Here is a 22,491-nt window from a genome sequence, read left to right as displayed (position 1 = left end):
AAAAATAAAGTGGATTTGTTTAATTTAAAAGCTCAAAAATAACACGCCATATGTTTTTTTTTTTATCCTTTTAAACATGTAGTAAACACAAAAGCGATATAATCTATGATACAATGTACACTGTACACGGGGCGGGGAACGGGGCCAGAGCCCCAAAATTCTGAAAGGAAACGCCACATCACTTAGAAATGGGAAAGCGGGGAGGAAGAAATCAGGGAGAAATAAAAGCTGGAGAAGAAACGCGGGGAGAAAAGGGGGCGAGGGGATGGGCGGCGTTTTTAAGGAAAATTAAATAAAGACGAAGAAAAGCAACTCGGAGCGGGGGCGTAAGGCAACGATCTCATAGAAAAAGGGACTTTCCAAAGGGGCGATATCGGTATTTATAGCTATTTATAGACTTTAAATATAAAGTAGGAATGTGCTGCGGAGCTTCTCCCGGCCTGGAACGCGCCGTCCCCTCCCCGGCTGTTAGACGTGTCACCGGGCTCGGGGACCCGCGGGGACGCTCGGTCCCTCGCGCCCTTCACAAGGGGCTGGTTCTGCTCGGGGGGCTCCAGCGGTGTCACAGGACGGGCAGGATGTCCCCTCTCCGCGGTGGGGACGCTGGTGTCCCGGCAGGGTCTGTCCACGTGGTCGGGAGCCGTGGGGCACCGTGGGGCGGCCCTACAAGTTCTTGGTGACCAGGTGGGTTTTGTAGTGCTTGGTGAGGTGGTCGCTGCGCATGAAGCGTTTCTGGCACTGCGCGCACTCGAAGCGCTTGTCACCTGCGGGGGAGAGCGGGGGTCAGCGGGTGGCAGCCGGCGTGTCACTGCCCTGGTGACACCGTCACCCGCCCGCTGGTGTCCCTGTGGTCCTAAAACCAGCCACAACAGGACAGCGGGGACCTCCAGGGTGGCAGTGACACTCCTGCGGCAGGTCCCCTTCACCCCAGCCCCAATCTGTGACACCTCTGTCCCCAGCATCACCCAAGACTGCAGAAACGCCCCCCACATGCTCCAGCAAATCTCTGGGACACGGTGCACTGCCCCACGATCATCCCAGTCAGCGGTCTGGGGGGTTCAGGACCCCGCGAAGGCTGTGCCGCAATCTGGGGCCAAATCACAATTTGGGGGCTGGGTCACGATTTGGGGACTGAATCATCATTTGGTGGCTGGGTTACGATTGAGTGGCCGGGTCATGATTTAGGGGCTGGGTTGTGATTCAGGGGCCACACCGCGATTTGGGGACTGGGTCACAACTCAAGGGCAACGTCACGATTTAGGGGCTGGGTCACGATTCTGGGGCTGTGTTGCAATTTGGGGGGCAGGTTGCAATTTGAGGGCTCTATTGCGATTTATCAAGGACCGGGTCACAATTCAGGGGCAGGGTCACGATTCGGGGGCCCTGTCGCGATTCGGGGGCCCTGTCGCGATGCGTGGCCGAGGCCGCAGACCTGTGTGCGTGCGCGCGTGCCGCTGCAGCTCGTCGCTGCGCGTGAAGCGCTTCCCGCAGAGCACCCAGTTGCAGACGAAGGGCCGTTCCCCCGTGTGCAGACGCACGTGGGCACGCAGCAGCGACGTCTTGCGGAACGTCCTCCCGCACTCGGGGATGTGACAAATGTGCTTCTTCTTCCCCGGGTCCCCCGGCCTGGCGAGAAAAGTCACCATTAAGCCTCGGGGATGGGTGCGGGTGACACGGGGTGGCCCTGTGCCCCTCGGCGCTCACCGCTTGTCCCCGTCCTTGCAGTTGGGGCAGGTACACGCCATCCGCCGCCGCTTCTCTCCCGGCTGCAGCTCCCCGGCCAGCGCCTGCTCCATCTGCAGCTGGATCTGTGTGGGGCTCAGCCCGCTGATGGTCACGTTGTTGCCAGACACATTCTGCACTGTCAGCTGCTGCTGCCCTGGGAGGGGGGAATTAAAAGGAGGGGTGGTCAGGTTCTGACCCTCTGTGTCCATGCTGCTCACACCGGTCCTGTCAAAACCCTGCAGAGGTGGCTGCGGGGAGGGGAGACCCCCCCAGTTTGCGGGAGGGGACACCCTGGGGCTCGACCCCCCAGCCCCGCATGCAGCACCGCCCCGGCCCCCCTGCCGCCAGGTGCTGGTCCCCACGCGGGGCCGGTAAGTCCCTTTTTTCTGAATATACTGTGCGGTTTTTCAAAGTTTTCGGTTTGACCCTTCGGGGTGGGGAAAACGACCAAAGAGGAAACAAAAAAGAAACTTTGAAAAAACGTGCAATATATTGATCAAAAAAACGGGACTTACCCCGGGGGGCCCTACGGGCTGCTCCACGCGCGGGCGCTCACTGCGGCGGCGGCCGCGCCGGGGGCTGGAAAGAAGAAGACGGCGTCAGCGAGCGGGATCGCTGCTCTGCGGGCAGCGAGGAGGAGGAGGAGGAGGAGCGGGACGTGGTGGTGAGGAAGGGGTGAGCGCAGAGTGGGGGGATGCGACTGGGGGCGCGGGCGGAGCGCATGTGCTGCTGCGAAGCCACAGGCCAAGACAGCCCTTTGGTGGCACTGAGGGACATGTGGCCACTGGCACGTCCCAGCTGAGCCCCGACTCAACTCATTTCAGCCCCGGGCAGCAGCCAGCAGGTCCTACCGGTCCCGTTCGGCACCCCCAGCCCGGCGCGGGCAGCGGCGCAGGCGGCAGCAACATCTGCCTGTGGCATCTCGCGGCTGCTCCCACATTTACAGGCAGAGCGGCAATTAAAACCCCCGTAAAAGCCTCCCTGGCGAGGCGGGCGGCCGCTGCGGAGCGCAAAACCGGGCCGGGGTTTTTGTGCTGACGGCATTTAATGAAGAGAGAGAGAACAGCTTCCGACTGCAAATCCCAGCCGGGGCTCCTGCCGAGGGACAAACCGCCGCGCGGCAGCAGGTCTGTCTGGATCAGGGAGCAGATAAAGCTCCCGCAGACACCTCGGCTCGCTGGTGGCACCGGGACGGGGCTGGGGACGGTTTGCCACGCAGGCGGTGAGGGTGGAGCGGCTGCTGGGACGTGTCCCTCCTGGCAGCGGGGACAGACACGCTCCAGGGCTGTCTGCGGCTCCCAGACCACTCCAGCCACTGGCCAGCGCCACGTCTGGGGATTTTTGGCTTAAGACACTTGTCCCAGGGAGGTGATGGGCTGGGCTCACTCCCGGGGAGTGCTGATCCCTCACCAGGGCTTGGAGGAGCATGGAGCCCGTGCATGTGTGATCACACGTCTCCTGACTTGGCTACTGGGAGCCCAAACCAGTGGCCATTGCACCCCATGGACGCTGGGAGATGTCCCAGCCCCACAACTGGGCTGTGGGATCTGCAGGAGGGAAAACCCCAGCGCAGCACGTCCCTCTGCCCCGCCGCGTCCAGCTCCACAGAAAAGAGTGGAAATGGCCTCAAGTTGTGCCAGCGGAGGTCGAGGTTAGAAATTTGGGATAATTTCTTCCCCAAAGGGCTGTGGGGCATTGGAACAGGCTGCCCAGGGCAGTGCTGGAGTCACCATCCCTGGAGGGTTGGACATGGAGATGAGGTTCTCAGGGACATGGGGCAGTGCCAGGGGTGGGGGAACAGTTGGATTTGACGGTCTTAAGGGTCTTTTCCAACCTCAACGATTCTCTGATTTCACAGTCAGCAACACTCAGCCTCAAGGTCTCAGGGATCTGTTGACAAACTTGCAACTTCCCTGCCACAAAAACCTGTTGCGAGCAGGGCCAGAGGGATTTTGTCCCCAAATCAGGGACCTGTCCGTGTCCCGCTGTCCCCCCTGCCGCAGAGCAGGATGCGCTCACCTCCGCTGTTGGTGATGGTGACGGGGACGCCCTGGACCTGCACGCCGTTGATGTTGATGGTCTGCATGGCCTGCGCTGCCGCCGCCAGCTGCGCCGTGTTGAGGCTGATGATGCCCCCAGCAGGGGCGATTTTTGGCAGGGGACGTTCCTTGCGTGCGGGCGGTTTCCTGCCCCCGCTCCCGATGCTGCGGGACACGGGGCTGCTGCAAGAGGTTACCGACGGAGCCACCGTCATGGCCGGGGCTTCCTGGAGCAGCACAGTCTGCAGCTCCCCCGACAGTGTTTTGAAGTAGAGCTGGCAGGAGGAGAGAAGAGGAGTGAGTCCCCTCCAGCGCCATCGTCACCCCCACTACACACCCCAGGGATCTGGGACCAGCCATGGAGCAGGAGAAGCTGCCCGAGCATCTACAGAGCCTTTGTGGCCTCCTGAGACAAGGCCAGGCCTTGACACCTGGTTCCCAAAGGTGACATTAAGACTGTGCCGCTCCCCACGTCCCTCTGTCCCCCAGAGCTCCTGAGTGGGCTGGCACGTCCCAGCCAAGCTGGTGGCACAGCTCGCAAGGCCAGTGCGCTCCCACAAGTCCTATAAAAGCAGGTGACTGGCAAGAGAGACTTAACAGAGCTCTGCGGAGAGAAGAGCTGCACTCCCAACCCTTCTTAGACATCGGAGAATCCGCACGAGCAACGCCTAAACTGGACAGCAAGCTGAGGATGTTCAGCAGCTCATAAAACCCTTTGGCTTTGTAAAGCCTGGGTCAGAGCTGGGAGGAGAAACAGGGCAGAGGGATCTGGCAGGCGGCCACAGGAGGTACCTGCGTGGGAGTGGGTTCTGTCGTCTGGATCTGGAAGTTCTGGGAGGGTTTTTGAGGGACGGTGGGGAGGGTGGCGGAGGCGGCCTGGACGACGCGCAGGGCCTGCTGCGGGATCTGCACCACCTGCGGCTCCTGCTTGGGCTGCAGCACCTGCAGCTGCTGCAGCACGGCCGGCTGCCCCGCGCCCTGCACGATCAGCAGGTTTCCGCCTGCCTGGATGATGTTCTCCGCCGTTGTCTCGATCAACACTGTCTCCACCTGCTCGGCCACCGCCACCGCCTGGGCGGGCGACAAGCTTTTCTTCCGAGTCTTTTTGCCAGGTTTCGAGGGGCTCTCGGCGAGGACCTGAGCCTGCGCGCCCGGCTCGCCGGCGTTCACCAGATTATTCATGGGCAGGGTCAGCGTCACGTTGCTGCCGCCGGGGAACTTGACCACGTTGCTCCGCACTGGAGACGCTCCACCCTTGTGCACCGGAGCCGGTTTGATGGGTACGGGCTTGTGAGAGGAGGAGGAAGGGGTGAGGATGGCTTGATTCGTGCCTGGAATAATCTGGATCTTGTTGGGCTGGACCTGGATGGTCTGTCCGCCCTGGAGCTGCGGCACGGCCTGGTACTGGATGCTGGCGGACGAGCGGGTGCCCTTGTTGATGACAGTTGGGTTCTGGATGGCAAAAACCAGCTGCCCCCCGGGGTAGGAGGTGCCGACCTGAGAGCCCTGGATCTGGAAGAGGTTCCCTTTTGACGACAGGATCCCAAAACTGTTCTTTCCGGAGCCCAGGGGGAGCGGAGCGGGTTTGATGGGGACCAGTTTGCGAGGCGTCGGCTGGGGAGGGGCAGGAGGAGTCACGGCGGCTTCCACGGCAGGGGGACCGATTTTGCTACACGTGGCTGCGAGAAGGGCGAGGGGAGACGGCTGGGAGTCCTGTGGAGCCGGAGGGAGACGGGTTAGAGACAGGGGCTTATGCCAAAGCTCTGGAGATCATGTCAGCGAAGGAACGAGCACACACTTGAAAGCAACAGGCTCCACGCCAGTGAGACACCCCTTAATGTTATTTTCAGCCGGGCCTGTTGCGATACGACAAGCGGTGATGGTTTTAAACTAAAGGAAAGGAGATTCAGGCCAGATATAAGGCAATTTTTGATGCTGAGGGTGGTGAGAGCCTGGCCCAGGTTGCCCAGAGAGGTGGTAGATGAACCATCCCTGGAGACATCCCAGGCCAGGCTGGACGGGGTGCAGATGTCCCTCTGTCCCACGTCCCCAAGCTCACCTGGGCGGAGGAGGCGGCCGGCTGCAGGTACTCGCTGGGGCTGACGGCGGCCGTGGCGGCCATGCTGTCCCTCGAGCTGCGGGAGGAAGCAGAGAGACGGGGCAGTGAGACCGGGAAGCGAGCCCACGGCTCCTCGCTGTGCACAGGACACCGTCAGCGGGCGGGGACGGCGCAGGAGGCACGGGCATTGCTGGCCAGTGCAAAAACGCATCGTCGGGTCTCAGTACAGCTACAGGTGGGGAGGAAAGTCCTCCAGGTAACGGGAATGCACACATAAAACCCGAGGTGACACCCTCAGCTCCCCCCGAGCCAGGCGCCTCCTCCCTGGGAATGCAAAGGCTTTTGCCAAACAAAAAGCTGCCAAGAAAGTGATTGGGACATAGGCCAAGTCACCAAGGAGCCCGCTTGCCAAAGCCCGGCTTGCCAAAGCTCTGTGGAGGCTCTTTCACAGCGACCGAGCACATAAACTCCCGGGAAAAGACAGGGCAGCGTCCCAGGCACCTGCATTGTGTGGAAAAAGCTCTTCTGCCCAAAAAGCGGGGAGCTGGTGTGGCTGCACCTCCCTTTCCAGCTGAGGATTAACAGCCCCCGCTGCAAACCAGAGCAAGGCTGAGCTGGCCAGAGAAAGGGACACACACCAGGAGGGGTGCCACGAGCCCCAACAAATAAATGACACCCAGGGGACAAGACCGGTGTCACCGCAGCTGGGGCGCAAACCCCCTGTGAGTTTCTCCCTTGTACAATTCACACCAGCAGCGACAGTTTCGCCTCCACAAAACCATCACCCGCTCAGCGTTCTGCGCTTCTCACCCCGGGAAAGGTTTGCTGAGCAGTTCAGGCTCCGTTTGCCTCCTGCAAACCCTCAGACCAGCCTCAAGGGGAGGAGGACTCCCCCTTTAGGTAATTAAAGCAAACTGATTCATAAAAGTCAAGTGTCTCTGGCCACCTCCTCTTCCTCCACTTGTCACAAGTGCAGTTTTGCACAAAAAACATCTGCCTACAGACTGGAAACATCTCCTCACCCCCTGCCTTTTTTGGGGGGGCGAATGTGATCTGGTCTTGTCAGTGCTCGGTTTAAGCCAACGGACACACCTGACCCAAGTCACTGAGGTTTTAATTAGCGCCTTGAGTGTGAAGGTGAATCAGAGTCCCCTAAAATCCATTAAAGACCTCGGCAACTGCGGAAAGAAAATGCTCGGGATTATGAGGCGAAGCACAGTCACCCTGGAAAGAACCCACCGAGGGCAGCAGTTTGTTCATCAGGGCCAGGAAGGCAGGAGCTCAAACACCTGCGGATTCACAGATCAACAGCAGGAGAACAAGCGATGTCTTAGAATAAACCGGCTGGGATTTCTGTCGTTGCTGTTTCAGGTCCTGGTCTGACTCCGATGACAGCGCAGGCGCTGCAGCCGCTTGCCAGCATCGGTTTGTTTTCTCCTTCCCTGATGCTAGGGGGGGAATTCCCTGGTGTTTTGGCTGAGTTTGAAGAGGAGAAGCGGCCAAAATAAGGAGAAAAAGGACCGCACCGCCGTGCTACCGACACTGCCCGGGCGTCCCGTCCGTATCTCCCCGCTGCACCCCCAGCCCGGGACGGCTCCCCCGGAACCAGCCCAAGTCCCTCCCCACATCCCAGAGCCCACACCGGGGCGGGGCTGGAACCCCCTCCCCACGCAGCCCCCCCCAAACCCAGAGCGGCACCCACCTCCCCAGCACCGGGGCAGCTTCTCGCTCAACCCGCTCACAGCATCATCCCGCCCCGAGGGCCCCCCCGGGGGTCGCCCCGCCGGGCACCCTCGGGAGCGCGGGGCGACCCCGGAGGGGCCCCCAGCACCGCCCGGGCACCCCCGGCCGGCCCTCCCGGCGGCGGTCCCCGGGGAGGCGGGCCGAGGCGGCGGGCCCGCCCCTGACCGGGCCCCGGCCCCGGAAGCGCCGCCCGGCTGTCGGGGAGGGCGGGCCGGGGAGGCCGCACGCCCCTTCCGGGCCCGACGCCACCGGCGCTGACGCCCCCCCGCGCCGCCTCCCCCGCTCCGGCGCTGCCGCCGCGACCCCGCACACACCGGCCGGAGCGGCGGCGGCGGCTCCGACTCCCTCACGGCGCCATCTTCCTCCTCCGGGGCCGCCCGGGCACCGCCCTGGATGACCCGCCCCTCGGCGGCCTCTTCACCAATCCGCACCCGGCTTGCTGACGCTCTGGCCAACAGACGGCGACATTCTTGCTCGCTGGCCAATCCGCCGCGGCTTGCCGTTTGATGGGCAGCTCCGCCGAGCAATAGGAGTCGTGATGAAGTGACAGCTGTCCCAGTGGACCCGGATCTCCGAGGTGACGGACGGAAGCGGAGACCCAATGGGAGGGCAGATCTCTGACTGACAGCGCGGCTAGCTAATGGGAACAAGCCCAATCGGTCGACTTCCGCTGATTGATTGACAAGTCTTCGGTGCGGGGGAGGTGGACTTCCTCGTGGGCGGGAGCCACCCAAAATCCGCCTCTCGGTTGGTGGCGGCTACCTTGATTGACACGCAGAGAATACAATCGAAGACGGGAGGCAGCCGAACTCCGCTTGTGATTGGCCATCCGCCTGTGTGTGGGCGGGGCGTCCGAAACGTTGACATCTGGTGACGGCAGCGGGGTCGGGGAGTCCCGGGGATCCCCGCGGGGGTCCCGGGTCCCCTCGCAGGCATCGGAACGGCTGCTCCTGGGACCCCGGGCCGGGACCGTCCGATCCTCTGGGCAGGGCCCAGCAGCTGCGAGGCCGGGGGTGTCTCCGGCGCTGCCCCCGCCCCGTCACCGTCCCCTCGGGGCCCCCAAACACGCGTGGGGCGGCCCCTGCCCGCCCCCCCCCCTCCCCCCCCAGGCGTGCGGGGGTGAAAACCGGGGGGGTGGCGGCCTGAGGGGACCCCAAGCCTAGTGGCACCAACACCCCCCCGCTCCCGAGGGACCCCAAGCCCCCTGGAATGGGGGTTCCCCGCGGTTTGGGGGTCCCCAGTCCCCGCGCAGGGTCTGGGTGTTTGGAAGGTGCTGGGGTCCCGGTTGTCGCCCTCCTCCCGCAGCCCGGGGCGCCCCAGCCGCCCCGTCCCCGGCCGGGGGGGTCCCCGCGTGTCCCGGTGCCAGACCCCGGGGTGCCCAGCTGGCTCCAGCCCCCCCGCCGGGCCCAGCACCTCCCACTGGAGCCAAATAATTGCTCGGTGCTTTGTTGTGCAGTGTCTGTGGCCCCGGGGCCTCCATTTGTGGGAACTTGCTGTGGCGAGAGCCTCCCTTTTAATTACCCCCCCTCCCCACGCTCCTGCTTACTCACCGCCTGGCACCGCCACCCCCGAGCCCCCCGGCCCTGTGCGGGGGTCCCGGAGGCACATCTCGGGTGCTGGGTGGGCACCCGCACGCCTGGGTCCTTGTTCCCCAATGGGGGGGGGGCGGGCGGAAGGGGAGGGTCGGGGCTGTGTGCCCTGGGAGATCCCCTGGGTGGGGGCCACCCACGGCCACCTCCGGGACCCGGCTCGTAAAGCCACCGCAGCCACCAACGCTCCACGCACCGCCCCAGCGTCGTCCTCCACGTGTTGGGGACACGGGGACACCCACGTGCGGGACGCGACTGCGCCACGGTGTCATCCGCCCTGTACCCCATTTCTGACCCGGCACCCCGGGAGCGGAACCCCATAGCCCAGCACAGCTGGGGGACACCCGGGGGTCCCCATTTGCTGAGGGGACAGTGGTGTGGGGGTCCCCGTGGGCTCGGTGCGGAGCCGGCTGCACCCGTGCCGTGCCGGAGGACCCGTGGTGGCCCCGCGGGGAGACCCCGGGCGGGTGGCGGTGGCGAGAGGCCACGGTGCCCACGGGGACAGCGCTTGGCCGGGCGCCCACGCGGCCTCGGCTCCACTCCAGCTGCCGGCACAAGTCCCAGCCTGCCGCTCCCTGCCTCAGTTTCCCCAGGCGGGCAGTGACGCCGGCTTTCGGCTGCGAGCCTGGTGCGGACGCGAGTGTGGGCACGATCGCTGTCACCGTCCCTGGGGAAGGGACATCCCCAGGGCCACGGCTCTCTGCAGTGGGGTGGGGACGGGGACATGGGGACAAGGGGCTGTGTGATGAGACGGGACAGGGACACAGGGACAAGGGGCTGTGCGGCGAGGCAGGGGACAGGGACACACGGGTTGGACAGTAAGGCTGGGATGGGGACAAGGGTCTGTGCAGTGAGGCAAGGCACAGGGACCCGGGTTGGCACAGCATGGCTGGAATGGGGACACAGGGACACAGGTCCACGCAGTGAGGTTGGGACAGGGACACAGAGGCACGGATGTGCGCAGCGAGCCAGGGGACAGGGACACACAGGGTGGCATGGCAAGGCTGGGCTGGGGACCTGGGGATATAGGGACGTGGGGACAAGAGGACATGGGGACACAAGCCCACGCAGCGGGGCTGTGTGTCCCATCCCCAGTGCAGCTGCATGTCCTTGTCCCCAGTGCATCTGTGTGTCCCATCGCTGGTGCAGCCATGTGTCACTGTCCTTGGTGCAGCTCAGTGTCCCATCCCTGGTGCATCCACATGTCCCTGTCCCCAGTGCATCTGTGTGTCCCATCCCCGGTGCATCCACGTGTCCCTGTCCCCAGTGCATCTGTGTGTCCCATCCCCAGTGCATCCACATGTCCTATCCTCTGTGCAGCTGCATGTCCTTGTCCCCAGCACGTCTGTGTGTCCCATCCCTACTGCAGCCACCTGTCCCATCCCCAGCCATGTGTCCCCGTCCCCAGTGCATCCCTCTGTCCCCAATGCACAATGCTGTCCCCACCACCGTGCCGGGCAGGTTTCCCCACACGCAATGCCTGCCAGCCGGGCTGGTTGGGTACAGATAAGCAGCGAGATTACACGGGACTAATTAAAACCTGTCTTTAAAAAACTCTCTGCCGAGCCCTCAGCTCCCTCGCCGCGGCGCAGAGCTCGAGTCCCGACGGTAATTCCCGCTCCCGGTAAGAAACGCTCCCTCGGGGCACGGCACGACCTGGCACAGGAGCCCCGTCGCGATAATCCCGATAGAGATCTCTGCCGGGCCTGGGGACAAGGCGGAGAGCCCCGTGCCAGGCATCGTGCCCCCCGGGGACGCAGCGGTCGCTGCGTCCCCGGGGGGCACGACGCCTGGCACGGGGCTGCACCCTCGTCCCCATGATGGCATGGTTTGGGGTTGGGGATAGGACTGTGTCAGCCAAGGGTGCATGGGGCTGTGACATCCCTGTGGGGACTGGGACCACCCATGGGGACAGGGACACCCTAGGGGGACTGTGACACCCCTATGGTGCCTGTGATACCCCTATGGGGCTGCAACACCCCTATGGGGACTGTGATACCATTATGGGGAGTGTGACATCCTTATGGGGACTGTGAAACCCCCATGGAGCTATGACACCCCTATGGGGACTGTGATACCATTATGGGGAGTGTGACATCCCTATGGGGACTGTGATACCCGGATGGGACTATGACACCCCTATGGGGACTATGACATCCATGTGGGAACTGTGACCACCCTTATGGGGCTTGTGATACCCCCATGGGGCTGTGACACCCCTATGGGGACTGTGATACCATTATGGGGAGTGTGACACCCCTACGGGGACTGTGTCACCCCTACGGGGACTGTGACCACCCTTATGGGGGTTGTGATGGCCCCATGGAGCTGTGACATCCCTGTGGGGACTGTAACCACCCCATGGGGACTGTAACCACCCCATAGGGCTGTGAGCACCCAGGGCCACCCTAGTCCCTGCCCCACTTGGCACTGTCCCCACTGCGCCAGCCCTGACCGGCTTGGGGTCCCCCCCAGCTGCTCCCTGCAGGGGTTTCAGTGTCATCCCAGCGTCATCCCCCTGGGGGTGTCTGGGTGCAAGGCCAGGGGCAGCACCCCCAAAACCTCTGGGGAGGATCCGGGTGCTTCGGTTCTCCCCGTCTGAGGCCCCGCGGCCGAACCCCCAGGGCTGGGGCAGCCCAGACGGCGCAGCCCCGTGGCACCCGCCACAGACCCCCCCGGGCACCCCCTCCCGGGCACCCCGCCCCCGCGGAGCTCAGCACCCACACGCGTGGGTGAGCGCTCGCAGGCAGCGGGTGTGCGCACACACACGCACGCAGCTGTGCACATGGGCAAGGAGCTGGAGCAGCATGGGGGGGCGGACACCCCCTGTACACGTGGGCACACGCGTGGACGTGACACCCGTGCACCATCACGCATGTACATGCGTGCACACACATGCACCAGCACTGCACACTCATGCAGATGCACGCAGCAGCACTGCACACTCATGTACATACATGTACACACATGCACATGCATGCACACACATTCACATGCATGCACACACATGCACATGCACGCAGCAGCTCTGCATGCATATGCACACACATGCACATGCATGTACGCACATGCATGCAGCAGGAATGCACACCCATGCACACTCATTCAGCAGCACTGCACACACATGCACATGCATGCAGCAGCGCTGCACACACATGTACATGCATGCACATGCATGCAGCAGATGTAGCAGCAGTGTGCAAGCATGCACACACATGCACATGCATACATGCACCTGCACACACATGCGGCAGCACTACACACGCACGCACACAGGTGCACATGGATGCACATACATGCACACACCTGCACAAACACACAGACAGATGCACACACCTGCACACACACCTGCACCCCCATGCACACACCTGCACACGCCTCCAGCACCCAGCTGGCCCCGCTCCCCCCCCCCAGACACCAATTAGTGCGATGGCAGCGCAGGAAATTGCCGGCGCTCCCCACGCCAGGAGCCGTTTGAAGTGTCCTGCCCCGGGGCGGGGAGGGGACGGGGCTGTCCCTCTGTCCCCAGCATCCTTCCAGGGCCTGGGGGGACACCCCTCCTCCTCCGTCCCTCCAGCCCCCTCTCCTCCTCCATCGCTCTGTCCCTCCATCCCTCTGCCCACCCATCCATCCCTCCTCCCCCCACTCCTATTTCCCTCTGGGGACAGGGGTGTCCCCAACCCCCCTTTTCAGGAGCACCGACCTCTCCTGTTCCCACCCCAGCTCCGTGCGGGACCCAGGACCCCCCGGCTGCCCCTTGGTGCCCCCCAAAGCAGCTGGAGGGGCTCCTGCTGCCAGAGCACTCGAGAGGGATTGGAGACATTTGCCTCTCTCCTTGTAATTTATGCAAATGGGCTCTGTAATTAGCTGTAATTTCAAGGCACAGCTCGGGGTTTCAGACGCTCTGTGGTGAGGAAAAGATGCCCCCTCGAATCCTCCGGCATTGGCGCGATTTCCTCCCCGTGTGTCCCAGCCAGGGCTCCAGCTCTGTTCCAGGTGGTTCCAGGAGCCCCCTGTCCCCACTGTCCCCACAGCCCCGTGTCACCTCCCCATCCAACCACAGGCTCTCAGCCCCCACTGCCCCGGCTGCTCCTTTCCCCCCAGCCCCAGAGCCGTTTTTTGGGATTCAGGGGGGGCCTTGGGGCCAGGCACTGGTGGTGTGAGCAGCCCGGGGCCTCTCCAGGTCCTTGTCTTTGTCCCTGTCCCCAGAGGAGGCACGCGGTGTCCCACGTCCTCCTGCCCTGCAGTCCCTCCATGGCCACAGCACCTGGGACCCCCAGCCAAGGACGGGAAAGGGACACTGGGGGGACCCTGCTCACTGAGGTGGCACAGACGAGATGGGGACTGAGATCAGGCTGGGGACTGGGATCAGGATGGGGACTGGGATCAGGGATCAGGATGGGGATCAGTCTCGCTGGTGCCCAGAGCTGCACACTCAGTTTGCAAACAGGTCCCTGCCCCTCAGAGCTGCTGGTGGCTGCAACACGGTGCTGGGGAACCCAGGGCCACCACCCCAGCCCGGCCAGTGCTGGGACACCCCTGAGCTGGAGCATCCCCCTTCCCGCAGCCGTGGGAATGGCCCCCAGCACCCCCCAGGAAGGTGCGGGGGGCAGAAACAGCAAGACCCTGGGGCTGGGATCCCCTTACAACCCCCACGTGCCCCACAGAACACTTGTGCACCAGAGCGCATGTTCATCACCATCTATTTACAGCCAAGTCCCCATCTGCAGCACGCTGTGCCGCCTGCCCCTGTTTCTCCTGGTGTCCCTCTCCCACTGTCCCCATCCCGGTGCCCGTCCGAGCTGTGGGGCCACCCTCACCCCACAGACAGCCACGTTTCGGCGGCAGTTGTGGAGCCATCCCTGGGATGATGAAAACCAGGAGAGTTCTCCCCAGGGCGAAGGAGTTCCCCATGCCCTCCGCCCGGCCGGGTGCTTGGCAAGTGTGCCGAGGAGATGTGGGCTCCCACGCGCCGGCACGCCGGGCCCAGCCGGTGGGGCTCGCGGTGCTGCCGGACGAGGTCCGGGCTCTGTGGAGGCACCAGCACCTTTTCTCGTGGGCTTTGGAGTGGGGTGGGCTTCCCCAGGGCCACAAGAGTCCCCATGGATTGTGGCCACCAGCAGCCAGCCCTGCACTGGCCTGGGGATTTTGGTTGTGGAAATGAGGACACGACGCCTTGGTGATTAAGTGGCTCCTCTGGCTGCGGCGCTGCCGCCTGGCAGTTCCCGGGGCTTCTCCCTCCTGGCAGCCGCACTCATGGGGGGACAGGAGCTGGGAGGGTCCGACACCCCCCAGCTGAGTGGGGACGGGCTCAGCCGGGACCTCCTGGACCCTTTTGGGGTGTCCTGAATGCATCTGGGTCACGGCGGATCCCAGCATCCTGCTCTGTGGGTCCAGCTCTGGCCCCAAAACTTGTCCCCTGCACCTGTCCCTGTCACATTCTCCCCATGGGATGGGGTTGAGCAGCAACGGGGGTGCAGCGAGCCCCCCACCCGGACAGGTGACATCCCTGGGGGCAGGAGCAGAGGCCACCTCCGGGTGCCACCCCTGGGTGTGGGGACAGCTGGCGGGGCTCGGCGGGGTGCTGGGGGGTCCCCGGGGGGGTTTGGCAGGAGGGTGGCAGGAGGAGGGCGGCCACGGGCGCGGGCGGGAGGCGGCTGTTTCTTTCTTCTTTAATTACCCCCCTGTTTGCGGTGTCTGCTGCGAACTTCCCGTCCCCTCCCTCCCCTTTCATGCGCCGGATCCTGAGCCCGGGACCAGGCTCCTGTCAAGCGGCGGGGCTGAGGCTCTGCCTCCAAGGGTTAAAATCACCTGGGCCGGGGAGGGTGGAGCTGGGACGGTGGGGAGGAGGGAAGAGCCGGGAGCCGGGCTGGGACCCAGCCATTCCTGCTCGCCCGGCCCAGTGGGTGTCCCGGTCCCTGGGGAGCCGCACGGGTCCCTCGGGGTCCCCTCGGGAGCCAGCGCCCACGCCACGCCGATGAGGACGGAGCCACCGGGAACTTGCCACCGCTAGACCCGTACGTACCCCCGGCGGTGCCCGCTCCCGGAGCCCCGACGGCCGGAGCGGCGGGAGGGTGGGCGGCGGCGTGGACACCCGGGAGGGACCCCCGGCCGGGTGAGGGAGCTGCGACCGCCCCGACCGGCGGCTGGGAACGTGCTGCTGGCGGCTCCACCGGCCCGGCCCTGCCCAGCCCCGGCAAGTCTTTGCTTGCCATCCCGCCGTGTCCACTGGCCACCGAGCCCCGGGGCTCCCGGCCTCTTTGCCTTTCGCGACGCGCTGCCCTCACCCCCCGTTTACAGCGGGAATCCCCCTCCCCAGGGGCTGGGCCCCCCGCGACGCCCCTCAGGGACCCCACGCCGGTTTCAAGTCCGAGTGCGGGGATGTGGGGATGCGAGGCAGGGGGCTGGGCGGGTTGGGCCGCCCCGCGTCGCCACCGGTGTTGTCCCCCCCTTCAAAGCCCGGGGAGTTTCGCTCGGGCCCCGGGGAGCGTTGCTGTGGGCTTGGCGGTGGGGCGAGCGCGGCGAGTCGGCGGCGTCGCCCTGAACCCACAGCATCGCCCCAAACCCACGGCATCACCTCCCAACCCACGGCATCCCCCCCAAACTACGGCATGCCCCCGAACCCACGGCATCCCCCCCAAACCCACGGCAACCCCTAAACGCGCAGCACCGGCGCCGACCGCCGTTCCCGACCCACCCGTCGGGACTGCCCGCGCCCGGTCGGGCCGGAGCCGGGGCCGGGGCTGAGGGCAGCGCTGCCCGCCCAGCCCCGCCGCGGGGCGAGGCACCGGCTGGGCTGGGACACGGGCAGAGCCGCCTCTGCCCAGCCTGGACCGTGACTCACGGGGACGCATCACTCGCCGGTGCCTCAGTTTCCCTGCGGTGAAATGGCCAACGCGTCGCCATCGAGCCCCGCCAGGGTGGGGAGGGGGACGGGACGCTGGGGGATTTTTTTGTCGTCATCCCCGGATGGAAAAAGGCCCCAGGAGTCCCCACGCGTGGCTGGGCAGGGTCATGGGGAGGGGGTGCCCCTCCCAGTGCCCCCCAACCCAGTGCTGGTCCCTGTTCCCGGGCTGTAGAGCTGGACGGAGTGCAGGTGGTGTGACCCGGCTGTGCGCGGTGAGGACACGGTTGGGGACTTGGTCCCAGTGGCACCCCCGAGCCGGGGGGGATGTTTGGGAGCGGGGCGCACTGGGAGAGCCATGGCCATCGCTGCCCGCCGTGGTGTGGCCGTGCCGCGTCTGCGTCAGGTGGGACCTGCCCGGGACCCCATGGAGGGTCCCTGCTCCTCCTTTGGGACTGGGGGGCTGGGGAACATCCCTGTGATGTTCCCTCCATCCCCAGATCTGGGGACCCCTGTGTGGTGCTGGCTGCCACCGCATAGCCCCACAAAGAGCCATCATGGTGGGGTTTCATGGTCACGGCCCAAATTTGGCATGTGAAGGGGTCTAGGGGGGGCTCAGGATACTGGGGACCAGTGCTGGGTTGGGAGCCATGACCCCTGCCTTGGTACCAGCTGTCACCTGTCCTGCTGGCATCCCCAGGAGGCAGAGACACTCCCAAAGAGACAGCCCTGAAATTGGTACCAACCCCCTCCCAGGGTTGGAGTGGGCACAGCTGAGTCCTCCCCGAGGAGCAGCACCCCAAAACCTGCTCAGGTTGCTGGTCCTGGGTGGCTCGTCCCACCCATGACCACCCCAGCACCAGCTCGAGGCTAAACCCCCCAGGTGTTGGTATTGGGGGTGGAGGTGGGTCCTATTGGGGGGTTTTGGCACTCCCCAACTCCTACCCCACACTTTAGGGTCCCCCTGCCCTCCCTGGTGCCACCTGGCAGGAGAAAACAGAGTCCCCGTGTAAATGGGAGGGGTCTTCATCATTAGGCACCCCCTCACTGCCCCAGGCTCATAGTGCTGGGGATCGGGGAGTCTGGGCCTCTGGCCCCTTTGTGCAGGGGATCCCCCACCCTAAAAGCTTCAGCACACCCCGGGTGTCTCCCTGGGGGTCTCTCCCCATCGCTGTGGGTGTCTGGGAAAGGCTGATGGTGGCAGGAGGGGACAGCAGGGGTCTGCGGGGAGGAGGGTCTCAGCCGCCCCCTACCGCGGCGCCAGTGGGAAGTCGGGGGGCGGGAGCCGGTGGCGGCAGGTGGATTTCAACACCGGGGTGGGGCACGTCCCCAGTGGGGTTTGCAAAGCTCCCGGTGAGTCACGGCCGCCGTGCCGGGGAGGCAGCAGGTGCCTGGGGGGCCGGGGGTGCAGCGGGTGCCCCGGGGGGCCGGGGCTGCGGGCGCAGGCAGCCCAGAGATGGGCTTCAAAGGGCTGCCGGTGGCTCGGCCCCGGGCTCCGCTGCCTCCCCGAGCCCATCCCGCTTCTCTGCCAGCCCGGGGCTGCAGCCCCCCCGGGGTGTGTTTTCCTCCTGGGGGCTCCCTGCTTGGGGCAGGAGCAGAGACGGGAACGATGGTTTCCCAGCCTGGCTGGGGCGTGGGAGAACCGGGGTGACCTTGTGGATGCTGTGTCCCCGCTGTGGTTAGGACAGGGGCTTGGAGGTGACACCCGTGTCCCCTTGGGGACTCTTGCTGTGTTGGAGGGACACGGATGGGGAGGTGACGAGGCAGATGTTGGTGGCTTCCTTAGATTTTGGAATTAGACACCGACTCCGCTGGGCCACAGATGTGACCTACTGGCACCAGGTCCACAGGGGTGGGTGCTATGGGGTGTCCCCTGCCTGGCACCACCGTCCTGGTGTCACCGTGGGCTGCAGAGCAGAGAAACCACCTTGGCGGGGCAGGGATGTCCCCCAAATCGCGGGTGACAGAGTGATGGGTGCTGGGGATGCTGTCACCTGTGCCACAGTGGGACCGTGTTGGCGTGGGGTGGAAATCGGTTCCGGTACAGTTACCGGTGCCAAGTCCCTCCCTGTGCCAGTGGGGATAGGGGCAGTGGGATTCGGAGGTGTGACCCCCCTCTTCTCACAGCTCTTCTCTCCCCGCTCGCCCCTCCTTGGCCCCGCAGGTCTGTCTGCGCCTCCGCCCCGCGCCGCTCGGCAATGCTGACAGCGGTCTGCGGCTCCCTGGGGACCCAGCCCTCCGACGCACCCCGCGCCTCCCCGGCCCCCCTGGACCTGCAGCCGCTCCAGCCCTTCCAGCCCCACGGCAGCACCGCGGCGGGTGCCGCCGACTTCGCCTCCCCGCTGCCCCCCCCGGAGCTGCCGCTGGCGGGTCCCGACGCCACCTTCGCCACCCCCGGCACCTACGAGCCCCATGGCCCCCCGCGGTTAGACCTGCCCGCCGACGGCCCCGCTGGCGCCTACACCAAGCTGCTGCCGGCCCCCCCGGACATGGCGCATCCCTACGAGCCTTGGTTTCGGCCCCCGCATCCCGGCCCCCCCGGCGAAGAGGGAGGCGTCAACTGGTGGGACCTCCATGGCGGAGCCAGCTGGATGGAGCTGCCCCCCGGGCAGGGTGGGGGGCTGCAGGTGCCCGGGCACCCCGGGCTGCCGCCGGCCCTGGGGGGGTACGGCGGGGGGGAGCACCAGCTCTGCGCCCCCCCCGCCCACCTGCTGCCCCCCCCCACCCAGCACCTGCTGGGAGCAGAGGGGGCGAAAGCGCTGGAGGGCCCCCCCGAGCCGCGGGGGCCGGAGGCGGAGGGCGGCGGGCGGCCCAAGGGGGCCCGTCGTGCAGTTCCGCGGGGCGGGGGGCAGGCGGCGTGTCGCTGCCCCAACTGCCAGGAGGCGGAGAGGGGGGGTCCCTGCCCCGAGGGGGTGAAGCGCAAGCACCTGCACAACTGCCACATCCCGGGCTGCGGGAAGGCGTACGCCAAGACGTCCCACCTGAAAGCCCACCTGCGCTGGCACAGCGGGGACCGGCCCTTCGTCTGCAACTGGCTGTTCTGCGGCAAGCGCTTCACCCGCTCCGACGAGCTGCAGCGGCACCTCCAGACCCACACGGGCGCCAAGAAGTTCTCCTGCCCCGTCTGCGGCCGTGTCTTCATGCGCAGCGACCACCTGGGCAAGCACATGAAGACGCACGACGGGGGCAAGGATGGCGGCGAACCCGAGGGCAAGGGCGCCGGGGACCCGTCGGCCGGCAAGGGAGGCAAGAGGGAGCCCGAGGGGGGGAACGCCGCCCCCACAAACTGAGATGCTGAGCCCCGGGGGGGGCGCGGATGGAGGCGGGGAGGACCCTGGGCGGGGGCACCCTTCGGGGCCGGTCTCTGAAGGGTGTCGGGGTGGGGGGCACAGGGCTGGCACCTTGTGCTCAACACCTTGTGCTCAAAGTTGGGGGGGGGACACACACGCGTGCGGGGGCCGGTTGGGGAGCGCCGGAGCTGCCCCGGGGCGGTTTCACTTGTCCCGCTCCCGCTCTCCCGCCCCGGTCCTCCCCCCCCCATCCTCCCCCGGCTTCCCAAATCGTTTTTTTCGGGAGGCTGCTGGCAGCGGCGGGGCTGGTTGGGAGGAACATCAATGGGCGCCGAAGGAGCCGGCGCTGCCCAGGCACGTCCAGCCCTGGAGGGGAGGAAGGAGAGGGAGAGAGGAGAAACCCGGGAGTCTTCGCTCGGGGAGGGCGGCCGCAGCCCCCCGGTCCCCTCCTTGTGCCCCCCCCCCAAACCCTTGGCGTCCCGGGCTCAGCAACCCCCGTGACAGCCACACTTTTTCGGCACCCATGAGGTTTTGGCACCCCCAGGGGTGCACACAGGAGCCTGGGGTTGCCCATGACCCCCCTGCCCTGGCTGGGGATGCTGGGCTGGTGGGGGTCCCACATCCCCTGGCGCCCTGCTTTGGCTGCGGGTTTGGGTGCACAAACCCATTTTTTGGCCCAAACCGAGGCTAAATTGGGGAAAAAAATAAACCCTTCTTGCTGGGGGGGCCGTGGGGGCCGCGGCGGGCGCGTGGTGCGGCGGCGGGCGGTTGCCCAAGCGCACACCTGCAGCTTTCCCACACCCAGCGCCGCGGCCCCGGGCGGGGGCAGACGGGGCGGCCGCGGTCCCGGGAGAGCCGGGACGGCCGCATTCCTCTGGCCTGGCACGGCCGCGCCGCCCTGCGACCCCCGCCTGCCCCCCCGGCATCCGCCACCGCGGGGGATCCCCTGGGCATGCCTGCCTCCTGGGGACCCCCTTGGGGACCGCAGCTATCCCCCTGTGTGTGCTGCAGGTCCCTTGGGGACCCCGTATCTCCAGGGGATCCCAGCTGTCCCCCCTGTGCATGCTGCCTGTCCCCCCAAAGCCCCATAGCTGACCCTCCCCGGGATCCTGTATCTCCAGGGGACCTGTTGTCTCCCCGTGCATGCTGCCTGTCCCCCCGGGGACCCCATAGCCGTCCCTTCCCAGGTCTCTGGATTTCCTGGGGACACCCCAGGACATCTGCTACCAGGGACCCCGTATCTTTCCTTCCCTGGGGCCACCCCCACTTCCCCGAGGGGACCCCATATCTGTCCTTCTCCCTGGCTAACAGTCCACAAAATGCTTGTTTTTTGGACCCTTTGGGTCTTATCCCCCCGATTTTGATAGAACCCCTTGGACACAGAAGGAGATGCTGAACCTGGGACCGGGGGGGTGTTGGGGGGCAATGGTGGGGCTGGGTGGGATGGGGCTCACAGGCTGCTCGGGTCACCTGGGGCTCCCCCGGCTCTGCCCCCCCAGCCAGCACCAGTTCACACCAGTTGGGAATCTGGGTAGGGGGGAGATTTGGGGGGGGGCTGATATCTCAGCATGAGACCCTCCTGGGGGCTCTGGGGGGCCCGTGCCTGGGGCTGTGGGGGCTGCCTGGGCTCAGAGCACCCCAGGGTCTGGGGGGAAGGGGTGGAGGTGAAGTCAAGTGGGGTCTGTGCCCAGAGGGCACCCCGAGACCTTTGCTTTTGATTGTTTTATTATTATTATTATTAATTATTATTATTATTAATTATTATTATTATTATTATTATTTTATTAAGGTGAAGCCAGGCTTTGCCACTCGGGCAGAGTGGGCATCTCAGCTGTGGCCACAGGCCTTTTGGATGGGAAGGGGGCCAGCACCCCTCGCAGGGTCCCATCCCTGTCCCCATCCTTGTCTCCGTCCCCATCTTTGTCTCTGTCCCCATTGGTGCGGGAGGGCTGATGGCAGCCCCGTTGTGCCGTGGGGCTGGGGATGAGCTGTGGGGCTGGAGAAACCCAGCACGAGGTGAAGTCTCACTGGGGGGGTCCGCAGGGACCTGTCCCCAGCCGCAGCACAGCCGCCACCGTCCCTCCGCAGGACTCGGGTGACCTGGGCTGCCCGCAGCTCTCGAAGGACGTCCCCGACTCCGGCATTTGCCTTTTCCAGCACAAAATTCCCCCTTGGTGTCCCCAGCTGGGATGTTGTCTCCCGAGGGGACCCCAGAGCGCTCAGGACCCTCCCCAGGGTGCCACAGCATCGCACTGGTGGCCAAAAAGATTTTGGTAGCCCAGTCCGGCTCTGGCAGCAATCGGGGGCTCTGGTGCGTTGGGGTCCCCTGTGCTGCAGCCTCCGGGTCAGGTTTAGGGGGGTCCCACCGGGGGGATACCCCAAAGGTGGGCTGGCGGGGGAAACACTGAGCAAAGGGTGCCATGGTGATACCGGGGCCGGGGGCTCAGCCTCACCGAGCTGTCCCCCGCCCCTCTCAGCACTGGGGGGCTGCGAGGAGAGGCCGCAGGTGTGCTCTGCCCCCGCACCCCCGGGGGCCCTGCCTGCCGCGATGGGGCAACGGAGGCTGTAAAACCGGGTGGGGAAGGACGGAGCCCGGCTCCCACCCGCCGAAACCAGTCCAGCCTGCTGCGGCGTGGGGATCCCGGCCCCGCGCCCCGAACCGCCGCGGCTCCCACCCCCGAGCCGCCCCCCCGGGGCAGGGAGGAACCGGCCCGGCCGGGGGCCCCGGGTGTCCCCCACACCGAGACACGACGGGGGCGGCTGCGGGGGGTGAAGGGGAGCGGGGGAACCCCGGGAGCGGGGTGGCCCCGGGGGTGCTGCGGCTGGGGGCGAGGGCTGTCGTCCCCACCCCCGGCGAGGGGAGCGTTTGTGCTGTGAAGAGGCTGCAGGGCTGTGTGTTGGGGTTTTGTACTGGAATAAACGCCGCGTGTTTTCCACGCTCCGGCTCTCCGGCTCTGTCTCTGGCAAAGGACCCAGGCGTTCGGCGCCCCGATCCCCACCCATCGCTGCAGAGGGACCCAGGCGTCCGGCGCTCCGACCCCCACCCTTGTGCCTCCAGTGCTGCTCGGGATGAGGGTGCAGGAGGGTGCCGCGGGGGTGGGGATTGACCCGGGTGGGGGCCAGTTGAGTCCCCCGTGGGGGGGCGCATCCTGCACCCCTCCAGCCCGGCCTCGCACGCCGGGGTGCGCCGGGTGGGTGCCCA

At 65.8% G+C, this 22,491-nt stretch overlaps 2 protein-coding genes across 5 annotated transcripts; one reads left to right on the top strand and one right to left on the bottom strand.

Annotated features, from left to right (window-relative positions):
- Positions 1 to 5: 5 nt before the first annotated feature.
- SP2 (Sp2 transcription factor) lies at positions 6 to 8,339 on the bottom strand. 2 transcript variants are annotated; one of them, XM_065039701.1, is made up of 7 exons: positions 7,881 to 8,339; positions 5,824 to 5,899; positions 4,557 to 5,477; positions 3,745 to 4,039; positions 1,705 to 1,879; positions 1,433 to 1,626; positions 6 to 764 (listed from the first exon to the last, which is right to left on the bottom strand). In XM_065039701.1, exons 2-7 carry the CDS (start codon positions 5,884 to 5,886, stop codon positions 664 to 666), a joined length of 1,749 nt encoding a protein of 582 aa, XP_064895773.1. In that variant the 5' UTR covers positions 5,887 to 5,899; positions 7,881 to 8,339; the 3' UTR covers positions 6 to 663. The 2 variants fall into 2 exon arrangements, with proteins under 2 accessions (XP_064895773.1, XP_005508291.2); XM_005508234.4 differs by lacking the exon at positions 7,881 to 8,339 and adding an exon at positions 7,526 to 7,846.
- A 2,322-nt stretch (positions 8,340 to 10,661) lies between these two features.
- Positions 10,662 to 22,228, top strand: SP6 (Sp6 transcription factor). Of its 3 annotated transcripts, none has more exons than XM_065039713.1 (2): positions 10,662 to 10,779; positions 18,164 to 22,228. In XM_065039713.1, the coding sequence occupies exon 2, from the start codon at positions 18,198 to 18,200 to the stop codon at positions 19,287 to 19,289; it is 1,092 nt and encodes a 363-aa protein (XP_064895785.1). In that variant the 5' UTR covers positions 10,662 to 10,779; positions 18,164 to 18,197; the 3' UTR covers positions 19,290 to 22,228. The 3 variants fall into 3 exon arrangements, with proteins under 3 accessions (XP_064895785.1, XP_064895784.1, XP_064895786.1); XM_065039712.1 differs by lacking the exon at positions 10,662 to 10,779 and adding an exon at positions 14,883 to 15,172; XM_065039714.1 differs by lacking the exon at positions 10,662 to 10,779 and adding an exon at positions 15,213 to 16,274.
- The last annotated feature ends 263 nt before the right edge of the window (positions 22,229 to 22,491 follow it).

Source organism: Columba livia, chromosome 23 (assembly GCF_036013475.1).
Source record: "Columba livia isolate bColLiv1 breed racing homer chromosome 23, bColLiv1.pat.W.v2, whole genome shotgun sequence".
NCBI lineage: Eukaryota > Metazoa > Chordata > Aves > Columbiformes > Columbidae > Columba > Columba livia.
This window is presented reverse-complemented; position numbering and strand designations above follow the sequence as displayed.